This window comes from Scyliorhinus torazame, chromosome 19 (genome assembly GCF_047496885.1).
Source record: "Scyliorhinus torazame isolate Kashiwa2021f chromosome 19, sScyTor2.1, whole genome shotgun sequence".
Classification (NCBI taxonomy): domain Eukaryota; kingdom Metazoa; phylum Chordata; class Chondrichthyes; order Carcharhiniformes; family Scyliorhinidae; genus Scyliorhinus; species Scyliorhinus torazame.
In genome coordinates this window covers 62,149,047-62,164,348 of record NC_092725.1, presented here as the reverse complement: position 1 = coordinate 62,164,348, position 15,302 = coordinate 62,149,047, and the positions used below count along the sequence as shown (strand labels likewise).

Sequence of the window (15,302 nt, the reverse complement as noted above, 5' to 3'; positions counted from 1 at the left end):
CAAGAAAGACACACAAGATCCAAGCTGTCAAGAAAAGGCTTTCCACCCGATCTGGGGTTCGATCTGACACTTGGGATGAGTCACACCATTGGCAATTGTCATTGTGGGATCCTAGACTCGCTCCCTGAGAATCTTCCTTGGTGTGTTTGTAACTCACCTGCATTCACCTGAGGAAGGAGCTGTGCTCCGGAAGCCTGTTGGACTTTAACCTGGCGTTGTAAGACTTCTTACTGTGCCCACCCAGTCCAACGCCGGCATCTCCACATCATTTGTAACTCTTATTCACAGGGTGGTCACCCAAATAAACTGATTTTAACAAAAGATGTAAGTGCTTCAACAATAAATTTAGCTTCATATGAATTGTCCCCTCCTTGTAACCGTTAATCGCCCGTGCTTAGTGGATATTAATGGGGCTGGTAGATTGTTTGGTAGATCAGTTCCTTCCGCGAAACCCCAGCAAACGCTGAATATACTCAGTATTGCTCACGGCGCAAAGAGCGGCGCTTGGCTTCCCAGAGCCCCGGAGCAGCCTGGAAAGGGTTAAGGCCGCCACTCGTGGAAGTGAGTGGAGTGTAGCGCCAGTCTCTGGTGGGTAGGGGCGGATTAGTTAGGTAGCAAGGCAAAGAGGCGGGTCCCCGGGCGTTTGATGTCGGCTGACCGAAAGGATCAATGGAGCTGGAGGGGGGAATGAGCACCAATCGCCTGCTGCCCGGCCAGTGAAACAGCGAGCAGGGGAGGGGGCAGAGATGCACTGAAGGCTGCACAGGGATAACTGGGGTGGCGAGCTCTTCCCCTCGCCGGAGGCTGCCCAAATCTCTCCATGTGGGCAACTGAGCGTTCGGGGGCTCATGCGGCTGTTCCTCCTCTCCCTCCCTCCCTCTTTCTGTGTGGATGTTATTGCAAATGACATTTACGTAACCGGCAGCCTCCTGCCCCTGCTCCCACTCCTGCTGCTGCTGCCAAGTCTCGGCTGAGTGTGCTTCGTGTTACACTGGAGAAGGTGGTGGCGATTTAAGTGCCTGCTTGGCTCAGGAGGGGGGCGGGGGGGGCAACCATGCACTGGATGATTTGGGTCGAAGGGCTCCTGTGTCAACTGCTCCTATTTCTACCTCCTTCTCAGGAATTGCGTTTACATCCCAAACAAGGTAGTGTGTGTGTTTATTATGGGAGAGTAAAAGTTTAAATTTGTCCTAGATCCGGACAGGAAATGAATAAACTGTATGTAGGTATAGAATATATATGCATATATCCTTGTATCTAGAATGCATATTTGAATATAGAATAGATTTGAATATATATATATAAATAAACATATAGAATATAGTGTGTCTGCATCTATATAATGTAAATTGTATACACTGGATGTAACAATTTTGTTTAACATTTATTCTAAAATTGTGAGAGAATAACGTTTGAAATTGCATGGTTTGTGAAATTGACTTGCGTGAAGTTGTGAAATGACACGCTTGCTTCTCTGTTTCAGAGAACTTTATAAAACAGCTGAGATCCTATGAAATAATCACACCGACGCGGGTGAACGATTTCGGAGAGGTCTTTCCCCACACTCATCACTTCAGGAGGAGGAAGCGAAGCTCTGACTCGGAGCCCTGGGCTTCCCGGACTCACTATCAGATCAGTGCCTTCGGCCAGTCCTACCGGCTGAATCTGAGCGCCCACTCCGACTTCATCGCCCCCGCGTACCGAGTCAGCCACTGGGGCAGGGGGGGACCCCCGGGGCTGCAGCCGGACCTCAGGCACTGCTTCTACGTGGGACATGTCAACTCTGAGATGGAGCACACCGCCGTTGTCAGCCTGTGCACTGGCCTTGTGAGTATTGTGTACCTGTTATACACCCTGGACAAATCCAATTCCGCTGGGGTGGTGATGGTGGCGGACAGCTGACTTCAATGGCCTGGTATCATCCTTACAGGTAGCTGAGCAGTGTGGAGGGCAATTGGGATGGGAGGAGGGGAGTGGGCAGGAGGGAGGGAGCAGGAGGGAGAGAAGTGGGACAGGAGGACGGATGGGCGGAGGGATGGGAGGGGGCAGGAAGGATGAGAGGGGGCAGGAGGGAGGGAAGGCAGGAGGGAGAGAAGTGGGAAAGGAGGGGGGATGGGAGGGGGCAGGAGGGAGGGAGGAGGAGGCAGGAGGAGGGAAGGCAGGAGGGAGGGAGGAGGAATAAAGAGGAAGGACGGAGGGGGCAGGAGTGAGGGGGCAAATGGGAGGGGAGGGAGCAAGCGGGAGGGGAGGGGGCAGGAGGGAGGAAGGTGGATAGGAGGGAGTGGAGGGGCAGGAGTGAGGGGAGGGGGGAAAGGGGAGGGAGGGGCGGGGGCAGAGGGGACGGAGGGGCAGGGGCAGAGGGGAGGGGCAGGAGGCGGGGCAGGAGAGAAGGGAGGAGGGAGGGAGGGAGAGGGGTTGGCATTTTGATCCATTGACAGTCAGGTAATCGAGATCTCTAAGGATTTTGCTATCACCTCGATTCAGAATTATTATCCGGTGTGATCTCTATGGAAGGATAGATTGCATAGAGTGAGTGCCATGGCTGTTTTCCTCACGTGTTTAAATGTCTGCTTTCCTGATTTCCAACACCTTTCCTGAAAAAAACGGAATTTGGCATCTTGTTGCGCTGTCACTTGATCTGGGCTGGTTGCTCTGTCGCCGAGCATCCGGCAGGAGGACACTGGTAACTCGCGGAGGGAGGGAGGGAGATGCACAGTCAGGAATTAAAGTGAGCAAACTGTGTTCAGCTAATGGAGCAAGCAGATCCCGGGGGCCGCACAGTGCAGACATCCCCTCCCCGGGAATCGCAACAGCGTCCTGGGGAATTCTGAAGATTGCCCAGAATTGCTCGGCAATTTGCACAACAAGGAGAGCAGTCCCATTCTCAGCCTTCTCAAATGTCTCATTGCCTGTTCTGAATTAAACATGCTGCACGCTTTGAAAGTATGCACCACTCTCACTCAGCAGCTCGCTCAACCACTGGGAAGCCCAGGACATTGGCCAAGCCCCAGGAGCCAATCCTGGCAGTGGGCCTGACCCAGTAAATCTCTGTCCAAGTGCCATGGCCAAATGGAAGGATCAACCGAGCAGGAGTTTCCAAATTGCCAGGAGTGTGCTTGAGATAAAGCTTCAGTCAGGCTTTATTTCTAATTACATTTATAGTGATCATTTGTAAAACAAAAACTCAAGAGGAATCTTTCTTGGGAATGGTACCTAGTAGTTAATGTATTCAGCACTTTGGTTCTAGGTAGGCCATGACATGGTTTGCATTTTCATAGAACCTCTACAGTGCAGAAGGAGGCCATTTGGCCCATCAAGTCATTACCCTACCAAGAACCACTCCCACACCCTATCCCCATAACTGGCCATATAGGGCTGGTTTAGCTCAGTGGGCTAGACAGCTGGTTTGTAATGCAGAACAAGGCCAGCAGCGCGGGTTCAAATTCCCGCACCAGTTTACCTGAACTGCTGCCGGAATGTGGCAACTAGGGGCTTTTCACAGTAACTTCATACTTGTGATTATTAACTCCACCTAACCTGCACAGCTTTGAACTGTGGAAGGAAACCGGAGCACCCGGAGGACATCCACGCAGACGCAGGGAGAAAGTGCAAACTCCACACAGTCACGGGTGGGAATCAAACACCGCTCCCTGGCACTGGGAGGCAGCAGTGCTAACCACTGTGTCACCGTGCATAGGAACATTTTGCAGAGGACCATTTTAACGGTCATATTTATCCATTTGTGCATCCCAGGATTAGCAGAACATAAGGATCTTTAGTAACCACTGAAAGGTGACTAGCCCACAAATGCTCACAGTGATTGAGCTTGGACGCTTAGAATCATGAAAATATCGAATTATACAGAATGGATTCCATTGTGTCCATTCTGGTAAAAAAATATCTTTCCAGTTTAACCCCACTTGCCAACTCTTAGTCTGCAGCCCTGTAGCTTGGAGCTGAGTACTTTATCAGTGTGATTAAGGTTTCAGTCTCTAGCCCTGTTTTGGGCTGTGCATTCCAGACCCCTTGAAACTCTGGGTGACAAATCTTTTCCTCAACTCCCTTTCTGATCTTTTTATCAATACATTTAAATCAATACCTCCTGCCCCCACTGGTTATTGATCTCTCTGTTAAAATAAATAAGACTTTCCTATCCACTCTATAAAGCCCCTCATAATTTTATACACGTCAATTTAATCTCGACTCGATTTCCGCTGTTCCAATTCCGGCTCCCAGCCCATCCAATGTTTACTCCTTGTTGCAATTCTCTATTCCTGGCAACATCCATGACCCAAGAATAATGGGAAAATCCGTTTGTTTCCTGCTTCAGTAATGGGGTGTAGGGGGGAGGGGAGATAGACCTGCCCCCCCCCCCCCTCCACCACCGGATTGGGTTTAATTGGAAGTGGTTTACGTGAGTTGGCACACCTTCTTGTCCAGCCATGCAGGAGCTATCGGCAGGAGAAGGCAGGATAACTGGTGAATTTCCGGGGCAGTGATGGAGTCAGAGCATTGGTCATGTGGCTCGGAACTGGACAGTGTGCAGCCAGCATCTGTGAGCTTAACCAGATCCATAAACCTAAATGGGAAGCTTTATGTGGGCATTCGTGTCTCATTTGCCTTGAGTGAGTGCGAGAGAGATGCATATTTTTTCATCTTCAGCATCTGGAAGCAAGAACTTCATCTGGGGAACCCAGTGTTGGATATTTGTTCATACCCACGTCTACATTTGCTGTCCATTAATGGACAGATAATCCTGGGAAATATATGTCAAATTTGTGAACCATGTAATTGAAGCTCATGTACCTGTATACTAAAGATAAACATTTAGAGCATAAGTTGCAGTACGAATTGTACAAAGTGTAGTTTGGGAATTTAATTGCTGCTCCATTTACTTATCCTTTGTTCGGTAATGGTGTGGAGGACAAAAAACATTCAAGTCTTGGCTCATGACACCAGTACAGAGGCCGGAGACTGAAGCGGAGACCCGTTACAACGAGGCCCATGCAGCCACTCGGGCTGTGATTGAGTGGTGCGGTTCCGATGTCTCAACCTCTCTGGAAGTGCCCTCCAGTACATCGCCGGAGGGTCCCCCGCTTTGTTGTGGTCTGCTGTCTCCTCCACAAGCTCGCACAGCCGAATGGCGACGCGCTGGAAGCTGGGGACGAGGAACATGTGGCCAGCTCGGAGGAGGAAGAGGAAGGCCTGGAGGAGGAGGCCGGGGAGGAACCTGAGGCCCAGCCAGAGGCTGCAGGACAGGTGGCAGTGGTGTGGGTCCGTCAACCCGGAGTGCCAGGGAGGCTCTCATATTCGCCCGATTCACTAAGCACGTGGCCTGGTCCATGGTCGCATCCACACCCACCCACCACACCCATTTCCAGCGCTTCAAGTAGGCTTCAATGAAGTTACTGTGAAAAGCCCTTAGCCGCCACATTCCAGCGCCTGTTCGGGGAGGCCGGTATGGGAATTGAACCCATGCTGCTGGCCTTGTTCTGCATTACAAGCCAGCTGCTTAGCCCACTGTGCTAAGGTTGTGCACAGGGGTGTTTATTGTTCAATATAGGTTCCCACTCTCTCGATGGTGCAGCCCCCCCCCTCCTCAGCCCCCAGTTCTCCCACCTCCCCCCCGGTGCCCTCATTGATCCTCGATGTGCCTGGCCCTCCTAGCTCTATCACTACGTCTAGGTGTCTCCCCAGGATGCACATCTGAGGTGGAAACAGCCATCTGCTTACATCGTCCCGTGGCCTTCGATGCCCCTGGCGGCATCCTCTGGGCTGAAGGGACCTGGCTCACTTGTCAACGGAGCATGCACATCCGTGGCGGTTCACCATAGTCCGCACCATTGTGCTGACACCCTCGCGATGATCCTCAGTGACTGGGACACATCCCCCAGTGACCGGACCATGCTCTGCAGTGCTTCAGCCATGCCCAACTGAGAGTGGGACAAGCTCCGCAGCACCTCGGCCAGTCCCATCTGACAGCGGGACATGTCCCGCAGAACCTCAGCAAGATCGGCCTGGTACTGGGTGACATCCCCTAGCGAGGCAGATAAACTGACGAGACCCTGAGCCATGGCCGTCACTGACTGTGCAACGCCATGGACACCTTCATTCATGGTGCCGACGTCGTGCATCAGGCTCCCCACTGCGGTGGCCATCCTAGCAGTGTTGGCCTTGGTGCCACACATTGCTGGCGCCATCTCCTGCACCCGTAGCCTTTGGGACTCCTGCTATCGGCTATGGACCTGCTAGAGAGATGCTGACATCTCTCTCTGAATGTCCCGGTCGCACCCTAACATCTCCATCAGCTCCGGATAACCCTATTCCAGAGGCTCAGTATCAGGCCTGGGTCCTGGGATCCAGCAGACTTCCAATTGCTGTCTTCCCTGGAATCTCCTGCTTCCACCAGATGTACATCATCAGCAGTGCGGTGCTCACCAGATTGTGCCCCAGAAGCCTGTCCACTAACATTTCCCACCGAGGTGTGTGTGTCTGCGCTGGTAGAGGGTGGGGATGACAGCTGTGCCGCGACTATAACTATTGCATCCTTGGAATTCTCCTCTGAGGTGTTCTCCTTGGGGTTAGGAGAGGGTGCGGCCCGGGATGGGCTGGCACTATCAGCTGCTGGACCTGAGGGAGAATGGTCATGTGGTCAGTGGGAGGAATGGGTCAAATCAGTAAGGCAATCACTACTCACGTTTGACAGGTCCTCCAGGTGGAGCTAGGTGGTTCCTCACCAATGCGGCGTTCGCCAGCGTCCACGTTGGTGACCGCCCTGTCCCCGATCACACCAGTCACCTCCTGGGTCAACTCCCCGAAGGAGGTGAGGATGCCAGTCTGGACCCACTCCTGCCAATTATGGGAGAGCTTTTCCCTAAAGAGACGCAGCGAGGGCATCGTTAGCCACACGCCTGGTTCACAGTTGTGCGGGGGGATGGTGTGAAGGGAGGGTTGGGGTGGAAGGAGGGTTGAAGAGCTGGGTCGAGGGAGGATTGAAGGGGGAGGGGGATGGAGGGAAGGTTGGGGGCCGCCTGGGGGCATGCTTCCTTGGGGGGAGAGGGGGATGGGGTGGGGGGGGGAACGTTGGTGTCTACTCACTTGTGCTGCCCGGTGTAGGTCATTGACCTTCTTCCAACACTGCAGGCAGTCACACTGCCTGAGCTGACTGCTGCCGCCACCTCATCACAGCAGCAGTGCCTTGTGGCTCAAACTCCGGTGTCCTGGGGGAACAGGACATATCTCCTGGCCTCCACTGCACCTAGGAACCTCCCCATGTTAGCATCCCCGAATCTTGGGGCTGGTCGCCTCGGTGCCATTGTTGCGAGCTGGCTGGGGTTGGCTGGGCATGTGCCGCTTACGTGCTGCTCGACCTTGTTAGCGGGGGGGCTGGCGAGAGCGGTCACGCGAATCAGCTGGCGAGCAAGCATTCGGGGCGTTAAGTGGTTCGCTGGCCTTGCTGGGCCGAGCGCCGGGAAATCCGCAACATATCCTGCTCACTAGCACACTTAGAAATTGTTCCAGAGAATCATGCCCTATGTCCCTTTTCCTGGATTCCCTCCCATTGGAGCAAATAGTTTCTCCCTATTTACCCTGTCAAATGCATTTATTATTTTAAACAGTTCAGGTAGATCAGCATTCTAAACTCAAGAGCATGTAAACCAATTCTATTCAGCCTGGCCTCATTCATTTAACCCTTTAAGCTCCAGTATAATTCTGATGAATGTTGAGACTTTGGAAGTTTCCCGAGGACCCTGAATATTATGTGTTGTTATGAATGGTTAACTGGTGACTAACTATAAAGGATTGTGCAAGAAAACATAAAAGCCTATTTACAAAATCCATCTTATGATGGAAAGAATCCTTTGCTGTTTGGTGTTTTTTAAAAATAAATTTGCTCTTATAGTTGAATCATTCTGCCTAATTTGTCTGAGCCAAGAGGATCATGGCGAAATCCAAGTTTCCCCCGACATGCATCTTCCTTTTCTGGCTGAATATGCACTGGGCACACTCCACATGCAATTGCAAACACTGCACAATAACTGCAGAAGCTGTACTGAAGTCAAGGGCATTAGACAAATTGTAGCTTTCGTCAGCTCCGACACCTTGTGCTTCTGACTGTGATAACGTGTCTGTCCTTTCTCGGCAGCGTTTGCTTCTCAAACACACAATCAGAAGACGACCTTGTGCTTTCCGACACTGCCATTCATTCTTGTCGTTGTGGCTACGTTAAAAGACCAACTTTGCAAAGTGCGTTAAACTCTTTCCAGCTTCCTAGACAAAACACATTTGCAAGTCCACACCTCTAGCCTAGAGTCCATTACTATCCGCAACTAAGTAGTTTTGGAGTAACCTTCTTATTTTTCAACTTGCAGCTTGTTTGCCCCAACTTGTCCTTGACAGCCAGTTGTCACTGTGCATCCTCCTTCATTTGGAAGGCATGATTCCACGCTGTGGGCTATTCCCAAGGCTTCTATTAATGTTAACTTCTGATTGTTAGGCGGGAAGTGTAGTGTGCTTGCAGTGAAGTGCCATAGTTTGTCAGCCTGGTGTAAACTGAATGAGAAATTGCAATGGGCTTTTGCCTCATTATCAAAGAACAAAGAAAAGTACAGCACAGGAACAGGCCCTTTAGCTCTGCAAGCCTGCGCGGACCATGCTGCCCGTCTAACCTAAAACCTTCTACATTTCCAGGGTCCATAACCCTCTATTCCCATCCTATTCATGTATTTGTCACACCGCCTCTTAAATGTCACTATCGTACCTGCTTCCACCACCTCCTTCGGCAGCGAGTTCCAGGCACCCACTGCGTTCTGTGTAAAAAAAAACTTCCCTCGTATATCTCCTCTAAACTTTGTCCCCTAGTAATTGACTCTCCCTGGGAAAAAGCTTCTGACTATCCACTCCGTCCATGCCCCTCATAATTTTGTAGACTTCTATCAGGTCACTTCTCAACCTCCGTAGTTCCAGTGAGAACAAACCGAGTTTATCCAACCTTTCCTCAGAGCTAATGCCCTCCATGCCAGGTAACATCCTGGTAAACCTCTTCTGTACCCTCTCCAAACCCTCCACACCCTTCTAGTAGTTTGGCGACGAAAATTGAATACTATATTCCAGGTGTGGCCGAAGTAGGGTTCTATATAGCTGCAGAATGACTTGCCAATTTTTATACTCAATGCCTTGGCCGATGAAGGCAAGTATGCCGTTTGCCTTCTTGACTAGCTGTTCCACCTGCGTTGCAACTTTCAGTGACCTGTGGACCTATACACCCAGATCCCTCTACCTGTCAATATTCTTAAGGGTTCTGCCATTTACTGTATATTTCCCATCTGTATTAATAAACAAATTGGGCACTCTAGATTTATTGGAAACAAAAGTCAAGTGAGAAAATGTCAGGCGTAAATATCATGTGCGTGATTTGAAGTTGAGCGTGTGTCTATAATTTTGAATACACTGTTGACCATACATGGGAAAAACACTTTTACTCTTACACTTTAAGTAACAATTGGGTGTTCAGCTTACAAGAATTCCAGATAAAAGCGACATATTTGATTCATTTTAATTGATCCAGCGAGAAACATGCAGCAGCAGCTTCTTCAATGATCTGAGACTTTAGCCTCCACTGTTCTATTTGGAAGATTATTTCACATGTTGATCATCAGTTGTATGAACAGGAATTCATTATATTTGTAATAAAGTTACCTACCTTTTACTTGTACGGACGTGTAATATTCTGGGTTTACTTCTATCATTCTCTTAACAAACATTTGCGCCTGAGATCACCACTTTAAAGTCTCCATTTTAGGTTAAAGAGACTATGGGCGCCGGGCTGGAGAATCGCCGGAACCGCACCACGCCGCCCTGACGCTGGCGTGCGATTCTCCGGGGTGCGGAGAATCAGCGCCATTTACGCCAGCGTGTTTGACGTGGTGCCGGTTGCGGGCCGCTGTCTGCGACCGGGCCGCCGATTCTCCGGCCCAGCTGGACCGAGCGGCCGCGCGGAAATGGCGCTGATTCCCGCCGGTGCCGTTCACCCCTGCTTGCAGCCGGTGGGAACTCTGCACGTAGGGTCGGGAGGCGGCCGGTGGGGCGGGGAAAAGTGCTCCTTCATTGGGGGGGGCCTCTGATGGGGTCTGGCCTGCGATCGGGGCCCACCGATTGGCAGGCCGGCCTCTCCCCCCCCCGGGCCTACTTTGTTGCGCGGCCGGCCCCTGAACCCCGACACCATGTTGCATCGGGGCCGGCGCGCTGAAGAAGTCCCCCTTGCATGCGCGGGTTGGCGCGGCCCAACTGCGCATAGCGGGTTGGTGTGGCGCCCATTTGGCGCCGGGACGGGAGGCTGGAGCGGCGTGAACCGCTCCAGTGCCGTTCGGTAGTTCCCGCGCCCGTTTCGCGCCGTTGTGAAACGTGACGGCATTCACGATGGCTCGAACACTTAGTCTCCATTTCGGAGAATCAAGCCCATCGTTTCTCCAGTTTCTTTCGTTGGTTCCTTGCGGCACTGCCTCCAGTGCTTGAGAATCTCTCTTGTTTTTTTGCCAACTGACTAGAGCCTGTCTTGTATTAATATGGCTTTGATTCAATGGTCCATTAACTTTATTGATTTTTCTCTAAATTGGTATCTTTCAGCTTCAACGCCATTCCTGAAAGTATGTGTGTAACCCATTTGTCTTTCTAATGTGCAAGCCATTGTTATGCTCACGTGAATATATTGTTCAATTCATTCTGAAATTTATTAGCTGCCCCTCCTATTTCCACTGTTTCTCGTTTGGTACCATCTGCAAATTTGACTGCTATGCACGGAGTTTCAGAGTCCATGTCCTTTTGTGTAAATGAGACACCCAAAGTCAGCCCAACACTGAACTTTAAGACACCCATTCAGCACTGCCCCCTCCTACCCCTGCCCATAACTTCTCAAATTAACAACTAATAACCATTCATGTGAAGCTGCCACAAAAGTCTTTGGAAAGTTGAGGTGCTTTATCGCAGCTTAGCGATTTCCCCAGTCCACATAGGTTGTCATTTGCTCAAAGAAGATGAGGAGGTTGGTCAGACAGGACCTTCCCCGTCTACATCCCTGAGAACTGCTGTTCACTAGATTATTAGTGACTACTCAATTCTGTTATCTTACATGGAAAGGAAGTGAGATGAATGGGCCTTTATTTTTGGTTTGCCTCCAGGACTTGAGCACAAAAACCAAGGCTGATACTCCAGTACAGTGCTGAGGGCGTGTTAATTGCCTCCCTAATGGCAAGTATTTCCAATCTACTGTACATCACATGTGACCATTATAATAATTCTCAGTGCCTCTCAATTGTCATCCCTATTATCTCTCAGCACTCTTGCGTAGTACAATCTATCCCTGGAGATTTATTTGCTATGAACCCTTTTAGCTATACTCAGATTTATAACTTTTTTATCAAAAGATTTTTAATTATATAGCACCTTTCCTGGCCACAGGACATCCCAAAGCACTTCACAGCCAATAAAGTATTCTGGAAGTGTAGTTACTATCATAATGTAGAAAACATGGCAGATAATTTGCACACAGTAATGTGATAATGATTGGGCTATCTGTTTTATGGTGTTGGTCAGGATACCAGGTTTAATTCCCCTCTGCTTCATCAAAATGGTGCCATGAAATCACCTGTGACCACCTGAGAGGACATCCAAGGCCTAGGTTTACCATCTCATCCAAAAGATGGATAGTGCAGCACGCCCTCAGCACTGTACTGGAGTATCAGCCTTGGTTTTTGTGCTCAAGTCCTGGAGTGCAATTTGAAGCTACCATCACAAAACTGAAGCCATTGATTGGACAATCTGTTTGTGGAGCATATATTTCTCAGTCTTTCATTCCTGAATATTCGGAGGAAGTAATCATTCAGAATAGTTACTATTTTGTGCTGTCTTAACGTCTCCTTTGATCCAGTGTTCGTTTTTGTATGGTTATGCTCCTGTGAACCACCTTGAGGCATCTAACCATGTTAAATGCAAGTTACTGCTGATTTGCACAATTATGCTTTGTGCATTATGCTTTCAAACTTGTACTTGACTGGCGTGAGAGAATCATAGAATCCCTACTTTACAGAAGGAGGCCATTCAGCCCATTGCGTCTGCACCGACCCTCTGAAAGGGTACCTAGGCCCAATGACTCGTCCTATCCCCATGATAGATTAGAATCTATCATCAAGGAAGAAATAGCGAGGCATCTGGATGGAAATTATCCCATTGGGCAGACGCAGCATGGGTTCATAAAGGGCAGGTCGTGCCTAACAAATTTAGTGGAATTTTTTGAGGACATTACCAGTGCGGTAGATAATGGGGAGCCAATGGATGTGGTATATCTGGATTTCCAGAAAGCTTTTGACAAGGTGCCACACAAAAAGTTGCTGCATAAGATAAAGATGCATGGCATTAAGGGTAAAGTAGTAGCATGGATAGAGGATTGGTTAATTAATAGAAAGCAAAGAGTGGGGATTAATGGGTGTTTCTCTGGTTGGCAATCAGTAGCTAGTGATGTCCCTCAAGGATCAGTGTTGGGCCACAATTGTTCACAATTTACATAGATGATTTGGAGTTGGGGACCAAGTGCAATGTGTCTTTTGAGAGGGCCACGAAGAATCCAGCACGAGTTTCAAGGATACAAAGAAATAACATTTATTTACAATAACATATATATATATACAACAGCAGCAACCTCGCTTGCTGCTTACTCCTTCCTGCTGGTTCCAAACTGGCCAGCTTTATTTATACAGGGAGTCTGCTAATGGTTTCTCCGCCCCCCTCATTGGGGAAGCTCATACTCCCACAGGATTGTGGGATTGTCATTAGTCCCCAGCCAATGGTAAGCAGGCAGGTTATAACATCCCTTCCCCCCAAAGTCCAAGGAATCCACCGAAGACCCTGGCGAAGGAGGGCGTCAGACGTGTCTTTCCGCAGGCCGGACAACATTTGCATGAGGCGCTGGATCGGGCGTGTAACGAGATGGAGACCGGCGCTTCCGTGATGAACGGCGGAACGGTTGTACATCCACGGCCCGTGGGCCCGAGGATTCCCCCTCTGATGTGTCCTGTGTCTCCATCTCGGAGTCAGAGTCTGCAGCCTCTGTCATCTCGGCGTCTCTATCTCCACGCGGTTCTGTAACGACCTGCGTAGGCTTTGAGTGAGGCACCAGAGGAAGATTGTGAGGACTACTTTCCATTGTCTCTGGTCTCTGCGGCTGTAGAAATGAGCTCCGGGAGCAGGGAATCTTTGGAAGGGATAGTCTTCTGGACTGAACGTGGTCTACATGTTTGCGCTGGAGACGACCCTGGGCTTGCACCTGGTAAGATATAGGGCCCGTTTGGCGAAAGATTACGCCAGAATTGGCCGATGCCGAGAAAAATCCTGTCCCTGCCGTTCCTGTGTGCGGCGTACTTTTGCGCTAATGGCCGGGAAGACCATACTCAGGCGGGTGCGAAGTCTCCGGCTCATTAGGAGTTCTGTGGGAGCTACCCAGTCACCGCATGGGGGGTGGTCCTACACGAAAACAAAAAGCGAGCCAGTCTCGTGTCCATTGACCCGGAAGACTGCTTCTTTAGGCCTCGTTTGAATGTCTGCATTGCGCGCTCCGCCAACCCATTTGAAGCCGGGTGGTAAGGGGCAGTGTGGATATGGCGTATGCCGTTCACCTTCATGAACCTCGCAAACTCCTCACTGGTGAATGGAGTGCCGTTATCCGTGACCAGCACCTCGGGGAGGCCATGCGTACTAAAAGACAAACGCATCTTCTCAATTGTTGCGCAGGACGTTGTCCCCTGCATCTTATGCACCTCTAGCCATTTAGACTGGGCATCGATTAATAAAAGGAACATGGATCCTTGAAAAGGGCCTGCGAAATCTGCATGCAAGCGTGCCCAAGGCCGCCCTGGCCATTCCCAGTGATGTAGGGGCGCGGCCGGTGGAAGCTTCTGATGCTCCTGACAAATGGAGCAGTTTTGGGCCACCTTCTCAATGTCGGCATCGAGTCCTGGCCACCAAACTTAACTCCGGGCCAACATTTTGGTCACACCTGGATACCCGTTGTGCAAGTCTCTTCGTATCAGCTCCTGTCCTTATTCCAGGACAATCACAGGCGTCCCCCACAAGAGGATGCCGCCTTCCACGCTGAATTCTGACAGCTTGGAGGAAAATGCCCGCAACTCGCCTGGGAGCTGTCTATGCTGCCCACCTTACAGGACTATGTGTTGAACCTTTGACAGGACTGGCTCCGTCTGGGTCCACTCACGGATCTGTGATGCCGTGACAGACAAGGTGTCCATAGAATTTAGGGTTGCAACCACCTCACCGGTTGTGGGGGTCGACATGGGGCCGGTCGATAAAGGTAATCGGCTCAGTGCGTCGGCATTCGCTATCTGCAATCCTGGTTTGTGCTCCAGAGAATACTCGTATGCAGCGAGCAACAAAGCCCAGCGCTCGATCCGTGCGGAAGCAATGGGCGGTATTGGCTTATCCTCTCTGAAAAGTCCCTGCAGAGGCTTATGATCAGTCACGATAGTGCAGTGGCGGCTATACACGTACTGGTGGAAACGTTTGACCGCAAAGACCACTGCCAGGCCCTCCTTCTCAATCTACGCATACTTTTTTCCCGCTGCAGTCAATGTGCGGGAGGCGAAAGCTATCGGCTGCTCGGCCCCATTCTCCATCTTGTGGGACAGGACGGCCCCAATACCATACGGGGATGCATCACATGTGACGAGCAAAGGCTTTCCAGGATCATAGTGGGTTAGTAACCCAGACAACGACAATTGTTGCTTTACCCGCCGGAAAGCAGTTTCTTGCGGCTGACCCCAAACCCAGGTATAGTTTTTCTTTAGCGGAAGGTGTAACGGGGCCAGCGTAGTTGCCAGATAGACTACTTCCTTTGCCTGAAAGACGCACTTTGTGTGACGTAAACGGACTCCAGCCTCCGAAAAGCGTCTAAGGACAGCCTCCAGATTTTCCAAATGTTCCTGCTCCGATGTCCCTGTGATCAAAACGTCATCTAATTTGACAGCGACACGAGGTAAACCTCTCAAGATGCTCTCCATGACACATTGAAAAATAGCACAGGCAGAGGATACTCCTAAGGGCAAACATGTACATTCATACAGGCCCCGGTGTGTATTAATCGTTGCATATGATCGGGAGGCAGGGTCCAGCTCCAACTGTAGGTAGGCGTGACTCATATCTAATTTTGTGAACGAGAGTCCACCTACAAGCTTCGCGTAGAGATCCTCTATGCGAGGCATTGGATATCGGTCAAGTCGGGAAGCCGTATTCACTGT

The 15,302-nt window shown here is 50.4% G+C and overlaps 1 protein-coding gene across 2 annotated transcripts in view; it reads left to right on the top strand.

The window, feature by feature from the left end:
• Positions 1-657: 657 nt before the first annotated feature.
• The window catches only part of LOC140396161 (A disintegrin and metalloproteinase with thrombospondin motifs 20), a 529,969-nt gene continuing 515,324 nt past the window's right edge, over positions 658-15,302 (top strand). The window contains exons 1-2 of one of the 2 annotated variants that reach the window (XM_072484409.1): positions 658-1,145; positions 1,484-1,827. In XM_072484409.1, coding sequence (XP_072340510.1) covers positions 1,055-1,145; positions 1,484-1,827 — 435 coding nt within the window. In that variant the 5' untranslated portion in view covers positions 658-1,054. The remainder of the gene's footprint in view (positions 1,146-1,483; positions 1,828-15,302) is intronic. The other variant, XM_072484408.1, reaches the window with a different exon arrangement.